Source organism: Halichoeres trimaculatus, unplaced genomic scaffold (assembly GCF_033239565.1).
Source record: "Halichoeres trimaculatus isolate MK-OKI-2021-1 unplaced genomic scaffold, fHalTri1.1 fHalTri1_scaffold_4, whole genome shotgun sequence".
NCBI lineage: Eukaryota > Metazoa > Chordata > Actinopteri > Labriformes > Labridae > Halichoeres > Halichoeres trimaculatus.
The window spans coordinates 2280498-2293133 of record NW_027437182.1 but is presented as its reverse complement, the minus strand read 5'-3'; the positions used below and the strand labels follow the sequence as shown (position 1 = coordinate 2293133).

General features: G+C 47.5%; 1 protein-coding gene across 2 annotated transcripts; it reads left to right on the top strand.

The window, feature by feature from the left end:
• Positions 1–8337: 8337 nt before the first annotated feature.
• Positions 8338–12064, top strand: s1pr1 (sphingosine-1-phosphate receptor 1). Of its 2 annotated transcripts, none has more exons than XM_074669156.1 (2): positions 8338–8490; positions 9498–12064. In XM_074669156.1, exon 2 carries the CDS (start codon positions 9620–9622, stop codon positions 10739–10741), a length of 1122 nt encoding a protein of 373 aa, XP_074525257.1. In that variant the 5' UTR covers positions 8338–8490; positions 9498–9619; the 3' UTR covers positions 10742–12064. The 2 variants fall into 2 exon arrangements, with proteins under 2 accessions (XP_074525257.1, XP_074525258.1); XM_074669157.1 differs by lacking the exon at positions 8338–8490 and adding an exon at positions 8517–9000.
• The last annotated feature ends 572 nt before the right edge of the window (positions 12065–12636 follow it).

The window sequence follows — 12636 nt, the reverse complement described above, 5'->3', positions numbered from 1 at the left end:
ATCCTTAAAACAAACTGCAGTTCCCTAAGTGTCCACTAGAGTCTGTCTCCAGCAGTGAGTCAGTCCCCATAGAGCATCATGTTTAAACAGAAAAAAAATGCAGTTCCCAGAGAGTCCACTAGAGTCTATCTCTAGCAGTGAGTCAGTCCCCGTAGAGTTCCATGCTAAAACAAAAAACAAAAAACAAAAAACAAAAATCCCCCCCCCCCCCCAAAAAAAAATGATGTTCCCTGAGTGTCCATTAGGATCTGTGTCCAATGTTTAGTCAGTCTGCATAGAGCTCCATGTTAAAAACAAACTGCAGTTCCCTGAGTGTCCACTAGAGTTTGTCACTAACAGTGAGTCAGTCCCTATAGAGCTCCATGTTAAAACAAACTGCAGTACCCCGAATGTCCACTGGGGTCTGGCTTGAGAAGTGATTCAGTCCACATAGAGCTTCATGTTAAAACAAACCGCAGTTCCCTGAGTGTCCACTAGAGTTTGTCTCCAGTTGTGATTCAGTCCCATAGAGCTCCATGTTAAAAACAAACTGCAGTACCCTGAATGTCCACTAGAGTTTGTCTCCAGTTGTGAGTCAGTCCCTATTCAGCTCTATGTTAAATGAAACTGCAGTTCCCGGGGTGTCCACTAGGTCTGTCTTCAGCAGTGAGCTAGTCCCCATATAGCCTCATGCTGACACAAACTGCAATCCCCGAGTCAGTCTGCATAAAGCTCTATGTGAAAACAAGCTGCAGTCCCTTGAATGTCCATTAGAGTTTGTCTTCAGTAGTGAGTCCGTCCCATAGAGCTCTATGTTAAAACAAACTGCAGTTCCCTGAGTGTCCACTAGAGTCTGGTAGGCTGCTGTCTTTTAAATACTGTCTCTTTCAGAAACTTCAAAGCCCTTCAGAACCCCAGTGGAGGTCAGCATTCCAGAAGCCTCTCTCACTGTTGCTGTGTTTGAAAGATCAACCAATCAGTGATGTCATAAACGAATGTCACGTGATGTCTTCAACAGATACATTAGATCTGTGTAGCTCTATGAATGTAACCCTCAGAGGGACCTGGGGCCTTCACTCTGTGTTTACCTGTCTGCAGGTGTGTGAGGTCACATGAGCGGTCAGAGACAGACAGAAACAGGATTACACAGATAACGAACCAGAACAGGATTAAAAGTGTCTGTTAGTCTGAAGCCTTAATCTGATCACTGCTGTTAGTTTATGTTTGGGTGATTTCAGATTATAATCTGTCTCTTTGTCGTCTCTGAAACACGCTGTGTGCAGAGCCCCAGGTTTTAATCCCTGAGCTCACACCAGGAGCAGGTCGACGTGTTTCTGTCAGTGAAAGTCAACACCTGGTGAACAGCGGGTCAGGCTTTGGTTTCTGCCACGGTACAAACAGGAAGTGATAAATTAATACTTTATTTCTGTGTGTGTGTGTGTGTGTGTGTGTGTGTGTGTGTGTGTGTGTGTGCGTGGGTGTGGGTGTGGGTGTGGGTGTGGGTGTGAGTGTGGGTGTGTGTGTGTGTGGGTGTGTGTGGGGGGGGGGGGTGTCTGTGAGTTTGTATTCTGGACTCTGTGGCTGTGATGATCACAGAGGAGCTGACAAGTTTAATGGTTTACAGGCTGTCAGGCTTCTTCAGTAAACACACACACACACACACACACACACACACACACACACACTAACACACACACACACACACACAAAATTGCACACACAGATACACACTTTATGGTGTGAGGAAACATTGCTGTTTGCTCATAATTTATCTGTGACGGTTCCTCGTTTGCTCTCCAGACTTAGTTAATACTTCACTGTGTTCCCTCCTGACATGTTCCCTATGCTCTGAGGGAACAGATTCAGAGGGAACACTTTTACAGGGAAGACACTCAAAAGGTACAAGCTCAGAGAGGACACACTAAGAGAGAACACAGAAAGAGGGAACAATCTCAGAGGGAACAGATTAAGAGGGAACTTGCTCACAGGGAACACTTTTAGAGGTAACAGACTCGGAAGGAACACTCTTAAAAGGAACATGCTCAAAGGGAACACACTAAGAAGAAAAACAATGAGAGAGAGCACGCTCAGAGGGAACACTCTCAGAGGGAACAAGCTCAGACGAAACACCATTATAGGGAACGCACTCAGAGGGTACACATTTAGAGGGAACACACTTAGAGGGAACACACTCAAAGGAAACATACTTAGAAGGAACGCACTTAGAGGGAACACACTTAGAGGAAACACACACAAAGGGAACACACTTAGAGGAAACACACAGAGGGATTACACTCATGAGGAAACACACTCAAAGGGAACACACTCAAAGGGAACACACTCAGAGGGAACACACACAAAGGGAACACACTCAGAGGGAACACACTCAGAGGGAACACACTCAAAGGAAACGCACTCAGAGGGAACACACTCAGAGGGAACACACACAAAGGGAACACACTCAGAGGGAACACACACAGGGAACACACTCAGAGGGAACACACTCAGAGGGAACACACACACTCAAAGGAAACATACTTAGAGGGAACACAATCATAGGGAACACACTTAGAGGGAACACACTCAGAGGGAACACACTTGGAGGGAACACACTTGGAGGGAACACACTCAGAGGGAACACACTCAGAGGGAACACACTCAAAGGGAACACACTTAGAGGGAACACACTCAAAGGGAACACACTTAGAGGGAACACACTCAAAGGGAACACACTTGGAGGGAACACACTCAGAGGGAACACACTCAGAGGGAACACACTCAGAGGGAACACACTCAGAGGGAACACACTAAAAGGGAACATGGAGTAGAGAGGATCACCAGATGGACTTACCCAAAGGATGGACTCATCTGAGAGATGGACTTACCTTTGGGATGGACTCACCTGTGGGATGGGCTCACCTGTGGGATGGGCTCACCTGTGGGATGGGCTCACCTGTGGGACGTACACACCTGTGGGATGGACTCACCTGTGGGATGGACTCACCTGTGGGACGGACTCACCTGTGGGATGCTTCCTCCAGTTCTTGGATTTCTTTGGATCATTTCCTGAAATCTGAATCTTTATGCAATGAGTTACACAACAGGGAGGACAGGGTGAATCAGAGGGGGGGCTGATGGATATGAGGGGGTGAGGAGGGGGTGAGGAGGGGTGAGGAGGGGTGAGGAGGGGTGAGGGGCCCTGCTTTCTTTGTGGCTCCCACAGAAACATCTCCAATTACAGGACAAAGGCGGCTCATTCAGGCCCCGAGCTCCAGCTCTGCAGCTTTGCATGTCTAATGAGCGCTCTGCTGAATGCTAAGAGGACCGCAGGGCGCTGCAAGACCTCAGTCCCCCCAGCGCCCCCCAACATCCAGCCCCAGTATCAGTCCCCGAACATCCACCCCCACATCCCCCCTGAGCCCCCCTGAGCCCCCCTGAGCCCCCCTGAGCCCCCCTGAGCCCCCCTGAGCCCCTCTGTGCTCCTGCAGCAGGACGTCCAGGCTGGGCCTCCTCTTTCTGATCATCACGACCCCGTCAGGCCCACAGAGGCTGCCTGAGCAGGAGCAACGTAGACCCTCAGACCCTCAGACCCTCAGACCTTCAGATCCTCAGACTGTGAGACCCTCAAATCCACAGACTCATGGAAAGAGCCTCAGATCTTCTGATCTTCGGATCCCTAAACCCCCAGACCCTCAGATCTTAAGACTCTCAGACCCTCAGATCCTCCAACATCAAGATTCTCAGACCCTTAGACCCTAAAAACCTCAAACCATCAGATCTTTAGTTCTTAAGACCCTCAGATCCTCAGACCTTCAGACTCATAGAGAGTCTAAGACCTCTGGATCCTCAGATCCCTAAACCCCTAGACCTGCAGATCTTAAGACTGTCAGACTCTGAGATCCTCCATCAAGATTCTCAGATCCTTAGACCCTAAAAACCTCAGACCATCAGATCTTTAGTTCTTAAGACTCTTAGACCCTCAGACTTTCACAGTCATAGAGAGAGCCTCAGATCTCTTAAACCTCAGATCCCTAAACCCCCAGACCCTGAGATTCTTAAATCCCTCCCTAAGACCCTCAGATTCTCCAACATTAAGACCTTCAGACCCTTTGACCCTAAAACCCTCAGATCTTCAGTTTTTAGGTGTCTTAGACGCTCAGATCCTCAGACCTTCAGACGCATAGAGAGTCTAAGATCTCTGGATCCTCAGATCCCTAAAGCCCCAGACCCTTAGATCCTAAACCTTCAGACCATCAGTTCTTCAGTGTTTTAGACCCTCAGATCCTTGGATCCTAAGATCCTCTAATGATCAGACCCTAAAAAACTTAGATCCTAGGACTCTCGGATCCCTAAACCCCCAGACCTTTAGATCTTAAGACTCTCAGACCCTTAAATCCTTAAATGCTGGGACCCTCAGATCCTCCAACATTAAGACCCTGAGACCCTAAAACCCTCAGACCAACAGATCTTGTTCTTAAGCGTCTTAGACCCTCAGACCCTCAGATCTACAGACCATCAGATCCCAAGACCCTCATACATTCAAACCCTCAGATCCTAAGACCCCAAGACCCTCAGCTAGACCCCCCTGTAAAAACCCTCCACCTCTGACCCTCTGACTTTCTGCGGGGTCTTTGCTCCTGGATTAAAGGAACAGTCTGTCATTTCACAAGAGTGGATTAATGATGTCTTAACGCAGCGTGGGATCATGGGAGTTGTAGTCTTAATGGTTAAAAAGTCGACTTCCTGTCTCTGTGAGGTGTGTGATAAACCAGACTTTCAAAGTAAAAGCTCAGTCTGTAAATTTGTTTTGATGCTTTGAGAAAAGTGGAATCAGCCCAGACGTCAGTGACGAGTTAAAGACGAGGTCAGACGTTAATTAGCTGTGACGGCTCGTTTGGAGTTGGGTTGCTGTCGCTGACTTCCTGTCTGCAGCGTCAGAGGCGTTCAGTCTGAGAGCGAGTCTTTAACACACGCTGATGGAGTCTTTGATATGCTGCAGGATGATGATGATGATGATGATGATGATGACCCCCCCATAGACCAGCTCTGTTAATAATCCAGATCCTGCTGACTCAGAGCCAAGCGGGGCTTTAAGTCCTCTGGAGTCATTAGTCCGCTTTCTCCCAGCGCTCACATCGATCTGTAAATTCTTTGATTGGTTTATAATCTGCTGTGAGCATCGACCCTGAGAGCAGGACACACCTCACCTTGGTCTGAGTGGAGACAGAGACAGGAAGCTCTGATCCGTTATTCCTGAACCGTCTCTGTGAAGACCTGGTCCTGGATCTGAAGACTCTCACTGCTGGATCCAAGACTTGATCTAAAGCTGCCAAAACCACAGATCATCGTCTTCTTCTGTGGTGTTTGTAGTCAACACAGGAAGTCCAGACACACACACACACACACACACACACACACCTACACACACACACACACACACACACACACACACACACACACACACACACACACACACACACACACACACACACACACAAACACACACACAGCATGTGTTGACCTTTATAACAGAATCTGGATTAAAGGAGCTCAAAACTGAAAACTGAGCAGCAACAACTTCTTCATGTTCACTTAATGCAACGACACACACACACACACACACACACACACACACACACACACACACACACACACAAACACACACATGCACACACACACCTATTAACCCCCCCTCTTCTGAGGGTAACGATGGCGAGCCGCCACATTCCTCGCTGCCTGGGAAAACAACCAATCACATCACAGGAAGTCAAAGAGGAGGAAGCTGGCTAATATCTTCCTGAAACACACACACACACACACACACACACACACACACACACACACACACACACACACACACACACACACACACACACACACACACACACACACGGTGGTTGAGTCCAAACCATAATTACAGGCTGTTCATGTTCAACAGTCAAAGTTTCAGAGCTGAAACATTTAAAGTCCAGCAGAACCAGGACTGAGACCAGAACTCAGGTTGAAACCTGGACCAGAGTTGGAAAGGACCAAGACCAAAAATAAGACCAGGACCGGAGCTGAAACCAGGACCAGGAGTGAGACTAAGATTAGGATATAGCCCTGAACAAGAACTGAGACCAGAACCACAACAAAAGCTTGGATCACTCAGGCCCGGATCAGAGATGGATCATGACCCACATCAGGATAAAGACTTCGACTAAGACTTAGTGGAGGAATGGGTCCAGAAACATATAAAAGTCAAGAATTAAGACCTGGTCCAGAGGGCTGCCAGCCTTCAAGTTAAAACTGGGCCTAGTTCTGGATCAGAACCGGGTCAAGACACATCTGGGATTCATTTGGGCCAAGGAAAACCAAGACTAGGGTCCAGGGCCAGAAAGGACCACATCTTAGACCATTTGTTTTACAGTCCCATTAGATTAGGAGAGATCTGGATCAGAAACTAGAGCTCTGAAAAAGTTCTGAAAAGTTCTGACAGTCAAAGGGTTCTGGTAAAGTTCTTTTTAAGAACTTAGGAAGAGCTAAGTTTGAGCAAAGTTCTGAAGATACGGAGTTCAGATAAACCTCTTTTCTTGGGTTTTAAAACTGTTAGGATAAAGTCCCAGTTTTTTTTTCCAGTTAGAGTCCTAAAGGGTTCTGGGAGAGTTCTGGTAGAACCTGGGTCTTTCTGTGTGTCTGTGGGTCTGTGGGTGATCTGTGGGTTTCAGTTTTTGAGTCTCAGAGTTTGTCACGCTGCTCAGTTCCCCCTGTTTCCCTCCAGCCGTCGTCATGGTGATGCTCAGCTATGCAGAGTCTGAATACAGTCAGCGGCTCAGAGGAAAGAGGCCTTTGTTACCCACAACCCCTTTCACCTCCCCTCACCCCCCTCACCCCCCCCTCCATCAGCCTCTCCTCATCTCAGAGCCAGTTTGGACTCTGAGCAGCAGAGCGCACTGGTCACATGTCCAACAGGGACCCAGTATGATCCCAGTATGATCCCAGTATGTTACCAGAACATGCAGTTCCCTGAGCGTCCACTAGAGTCTGTTTCCAGCAGTGAGTCAGTCCCCATAGAGCTCCATGTTAAAACAGGCTGCAGTTCCCTGAGTGTCCAGCAGGGTCCTGAGGTACAGACACAGTTTGCACGAGAGAAAGTGTACGACTTTACACTTTTTAAACACTGCAGTGTCCGTTCTTAGGCTGCAGGGGGCGGTGTACTGCAAATACACGTCTACAACATTTCTTTGCCAATTCCCTTTCTCTGCCAAATTTAGCAGCATCACACGGTGATCACGGTGATCTCTGTGTGATCAGTTTTATAAATGATGGTCGTTTTTGTAATTCAGACACTAAGAGCTCCAGATCATCTGCTCGTCTCTGTGTGGAAGTCAGAAATTTGGGGAATTCTGCTCATGGAAAGGACCGCTTCAGGGGGTGAGGCTGGTAAAATGTCAACAGCTTCCAAATGTGTCCGTTATAAAACCATCCAAATAAAGATTATACAAAGCATTAACATCGCGTCTATGCACACACTGTGCCCACTGGGTTTTCTGGAAAATAAAAAAAAATTAACAAATAAGGAGCACTAACCAAGCTTAAGGGTTGGGGGGGTTAATTCTTTGTTTTCTCTTTTTTTACAGAAAAACAGGATGATGATGACATTCAGACTTTGAAAAATCAGGGATAGACCGTCCAGCAGGGTGACAAGATCAGGGTCCCATCTGAGACCCCCAGAAACCCACACTGACCTCAAAGAGGGGTCAGAGGTCATGAGTCATTGTGGAGGGTCAGTGTGTGTTGGGGGGTTGTTCAGCTGCTTATTTTCCCACACAGTGTGTATGACAGAGTACCACCCCCCCCCCCCCCCCCAAAAAAAAAAAAAAAAAAAAAAAAAAAAAAAAAAAAAAATATATATATATATATATATATATATATATATATATATATATATATATATATATATATATATATATATATATATATATATATATTTATATATATATATATAACCTCAGAAAAAAAATATATAAATATAAATATATATTTATATATTTTTTCATAGTTTTTTTATATTTTAATTATTTATAAATAATAAAATATTTTAAATTACTTTAAATTATATATATATATATATATATATATATATATATATATATATATATATATATATATATATATATATATATATTTATTATAAATAATAAAAAAAAATCAAAAAACTATGAAACACATTTTAAATTATTTTTATCCTTAAAACAAAATCCGAACTAGCACAATAAACTCTTCATCATCATCATCATCACTCAGATCATCGCTCTGATCAGTTTTCATTCAGAATAAAGGAGCAGAAATACAAAGAGGAGGGCACCACCTTCATCACCATCATCATCCTCTGTGTGTGTGTGTGTGTGTGTGTGTGTGTGTGTGTGTGTGTGTGTGTGTGTGTGTGTGTGTGTGTGTGTGTGTGGTCGCTCTCTGCTCCCTCGCGCTGCTCTCTGTCGGACTGTTTTCCTCGGAGGACTCTGGCTGAAGGTAAACTCTTCTTCTTCTTCTCGGTTCTGATCAAGTTTCTGTCGGAACTTTAGGGCGAGGTTCGAGTTCAGGTTCAGAGTGAGGTTCGGGTTTCGGTTTGGGGTGAAAACATGAATGTTTGGAGGTTCGGTAGATGGAGGATGAGGATGAGGAAGGAGCGGAGCCGGACCCGGGTCCGTGTGGAGGAATAAATCCTCTTTACAGGAGGAAAAACGGACTCGAGTCTCTGAACTCAACTTTAAATCTTTACGCTGGGGAGTGACGTCACTGCGTTTTTTCACTGATAAAGAATAAAAAATCTAATTAATCGATCTGTTACATCAGAGTCCGGGTTCGGGATGTGGATCTCAGGTTCTGGAAATAAGGGATCAGTCCGAGTTCAGGGACTTTCTCTGAGAGGTTCTGGTTCTGTTAAGCGGTCTGGAATGGTCCTGAAGAGTTCACATCAGTAAAGAGTCTTTTTAATCCGGTTTTCAGTGCCTGCTTGGGATCAGGTCTCTGGCTCTGAAGGTGTGTGTCTGCTCAGAGATCAGATCAGTTTATAGTTTTATGATCTGTGGACTTTCAGCTCGGATTAGACCAGCATGTGGACCTGGACCCTCAGAGCTCATTAAAGACTAGCTCAGGTTTACAGAGTTAAAGTGCTCAGCAGGAGACCTGAGCTCAGGGTCTGATCCCAGACCACTGAGACAGACTGATGTGGATCAGTATCAAAACTTGTGGCTCCTCTCGGTGCTGACGGACTGATGTGGTTTATAAAAACCTGCATCTGTTCAGGGACGGGTGTTAGAGAGAGGGTGTGAGAGTCCAGTCTGAGCTGGATCTGCAGGACTGAGGATCTGATCAGAGATCAGTTTGTGACCCTGTGAGTAGACCTCTGACCCTCTCTGGGAGTCTGAGGACTTGAGTTTTAAGGAGGTCTGATCCTGCTGGTCTGATCTGAGGTCAGGGTTTTTGTTGATCCCTGTTTTCAGAGCCCTCTCTGACTGTAGTCCGTCTCTCTGCAGGACCATGTCCCCCCTCCCGCTGCAGGACTCTCTCGGCTCTTCTTCAAGGTTACGGCCCGGCATGAAGGACTGAAGTGTGAGGACGCAGCACCCCCTGCTGGACTTCTGCTGCCGCTGCAGCCATGGCTGAGTCCAGCTACTCTGACCTGATCGCCAAGCACTACAACTACACCGGAAAGTTCCGTAAGACGCAGCAGGACTCGGGTCTGAAGGCGGACTCCGTGGTCTTCATCATCGTGTGCTGCTTCATCATCCTGGAGAACATCCTGGTCCTGACCACCATCTGGAGGACCAAGAAGTTCCACAAGCCCATGTACTACTTCATCGGGAACCTGGCGCTGTCCGACCTGCTGGCCGGCGTCGTCTACACCGCCAACATCCTGCTGTCGGGCGCCAACACGTACAAGCTGACGCCCACTCAGTGGTTCTTCAGGGAGGGCAGCATGTTCGTGGCGCTGGCGGCGTCCGTCTTCAGCCTGCTGGCCATCGCCATCGAGCGCCACCTGACCATGCTGAAGATGAAGCTGCACAACAACGGGAACACGTTCCGGGTCTTCCTGCTCATCAGCACGGTGTGGATGATCGCCGCCGTGCTGGGCGGGCTGCCGGTGATGGGCTGGAACTGCATCGACAGCATGACGCAGTGCTCCACCGTGCTGCCGCTCTACCACAAGACCTACATCCTGTTCTGCACCACCGTCTTCAGCATCATCCTCATGGCCATCGTGGTGCTCTACGCCCGCATCTACGCCCTGGTCCGCACGCGCAGCCGCAAGCTCGTCTTCCGCAAAGTCACCAACGGACGAGGGAGCGCCAGCGCCAACATTAAGAGCTCGGAGAAGTCGATGGCGCTGCTGAAGACCGTCATCATCGTCCTGAGCTGCTTCATCGCCTGCTGGGCGCCGCTCTTCGTCCTCCTACTGCTGGACGCCGCCTGCGAGACGCTCACCTGTCCCATCCTCTACAAGGCCGAGTGGTTCCTGGCGCTCGCCGTCCTCAACTCGGCCATGAACCCGCTCATCTACACGCTGACCAGCAACGAGATGCGCCGCGCCTTCCTCAAGACGCTGCTGTGCTGCACGGCGTGCCTCCGACCCCGCGCCAAGTCCAGCGGGCCCATCATGGGGGCGGAGTTTAGTCGCAGCAAGTCAGATAACTCCTCCCACCCCAACAAGGAGGAGGCGGAGTATTCTCAGAGGGAGACGACGGCGGCGTCCTCAGGGAACGTCACCTCTTCCTCCTAAACACTCGGCGTCATCGAGGCGTAGAGTCTCAGGCGGAGGGTTTGGACAGGAAACAGGAAGCAGGTGAGCGGCGCCCGGTGGCGTCATCACAGACTGAACTGAACCCTCAGCTCATCTGGACTCACAGCACTTATAAAGACTCCTAGACCGGACCAGGACCAGAGGACTCTCAGAGCACACTTTGTCAGAAGCTCTCACCTGTGGCGAGTCATGGAGTCTCACCTGGAGGACGATGAGCGGACGGCGGCGTCCAGGTGACCCTCTCACAAAGTGTTTCTGACCTGGGTAGAAGACGAGACGTTTACTGACCCTCTAAGATCCACGCCGTCCTTTAGCTCTTAAACGCACCGCGGAGAATATTTAAGAGTTCAGATTAATTCATCCAGTGTTTCTTCTTCTGCTCTTTCTTTACGATTCAAACAGGAAGTCAGAGCTCAGCAGCTCCTGCCGGACGCCATGTTTGAATCACGCTCCTGGACTCTGACTTCCTGTCTCTCTGACTTCCTGTCTCTCTGTGAAGTTTTGTAAAGAGTTAACTGTTTTAGAAACTGTTGTCAGAATGTGTTTTCTACTTCCTGTTTGAGTCTTTGTTCCGTTGCGTCGTCAGTTTAGTCTGATTAATTTATCTCTGTAACCACCAGGGGGAGTCATTCGTCTGTAAAATATAAAAATGAAGTTGTTTTTGTTTGTTAAAAAGTACGGAGGCTCGTTTCTGCCAAAAACCTGTTCCTGTAGTAACAGGAAGTGAGGTCAGAGCAAGAGCGCTGTGATTATTTCTGAGGTTGTTTACAACATTTTAGTCTCTGAAACAGGAAGTGATGTAAACATTTTGTGTTCAAAAGAAAAAAAATCATAATGTTTAGATGAAATCAGCAAAAAATTAGAGATGTACCAATCTGACCAGAGAGGGCGCCAAAACAACATCAAGTTAAAGAGTAGAATTATTTTGTGCTTTTATTTTGAAAGGACAGCTGTTAGGGTTTTGGCAGGGACGAGCCTCCGTACAGGTCACACTCTGTGGTGAACAGCCAATCAGGAGCAGATCTATTAATCCATTAATGTTTGCGTGTGTGTGTGTGTGTGTGTGTGTGTGTGTGTGTGTGTGTGTGTGTGTGTGCACTGTTTAACTCCTGAGTGTGTGTTTGTTAGCTCTTAATAAAGACAGAAATAAAAACAAATGATTCAACACGACACTCTGACAGTTTTATATGTTTATATTAATGCTCTATATATACTCTCTGTGTGTATATACATACATATGGACACAGACACTGCCCCCTGGTGGCGCTGGAGGTCTGAAGATTAAAGAAGCTGAAGCAACATAAAATCAATTAAAGAGATTCACTAACCCCTACCTCACCTGATGACCTCTGACCTCTTTGATGCGAACATCAGTGGGATGTGATGTCACTTCCTGTCAGTCAGCATCGTCACAAGATGACCCTGTTCTGTGTCTTAGACCTGGTCCTGGTCTTAAAGGTGAGACATCATGATGAGGTAAAGGAAAAGGAGCTCTGAGTGGATGGAGCAAAAAGAGGAGTGAACAGTATGAGTGTGCTGCCCCCCTGTGGTCAAATCATGACATTACATTGATACAGTAAGTGAGAGTTGTCAGTCTGCGCTGAGGCTTCCCCCAGTGTTCAGAGCTGGTATTACGCTCTGCAGAGACAGACTCAGGTGTTAAAGCTGCTCAGAGAAAACCTGACACCTGAAGACGTGTCAGCGGGTCGACAATCAGCTGATCAGGAACGTAAACATGAGGAGGACTGAACCCAGCTGATGGTTTGTGTCCTCAAACAAACTGGATCCTGTCAGAGCTCCACAAACAGAGTCGGTAAACAGGGTCAATGTCCAATCCAGACTCAGACCAGACCGTCCCTCACAACCATCTGGAC

Excerpts from the sequence above, each read along its gene's own strand:
- s1pr1 (XM_074669156.1), top strand. The coding sequence starts at position 9,620 with ATGGCTGAGTCCAGCTACTCTGACCTGATCGCCAAGCACTACAACTAC.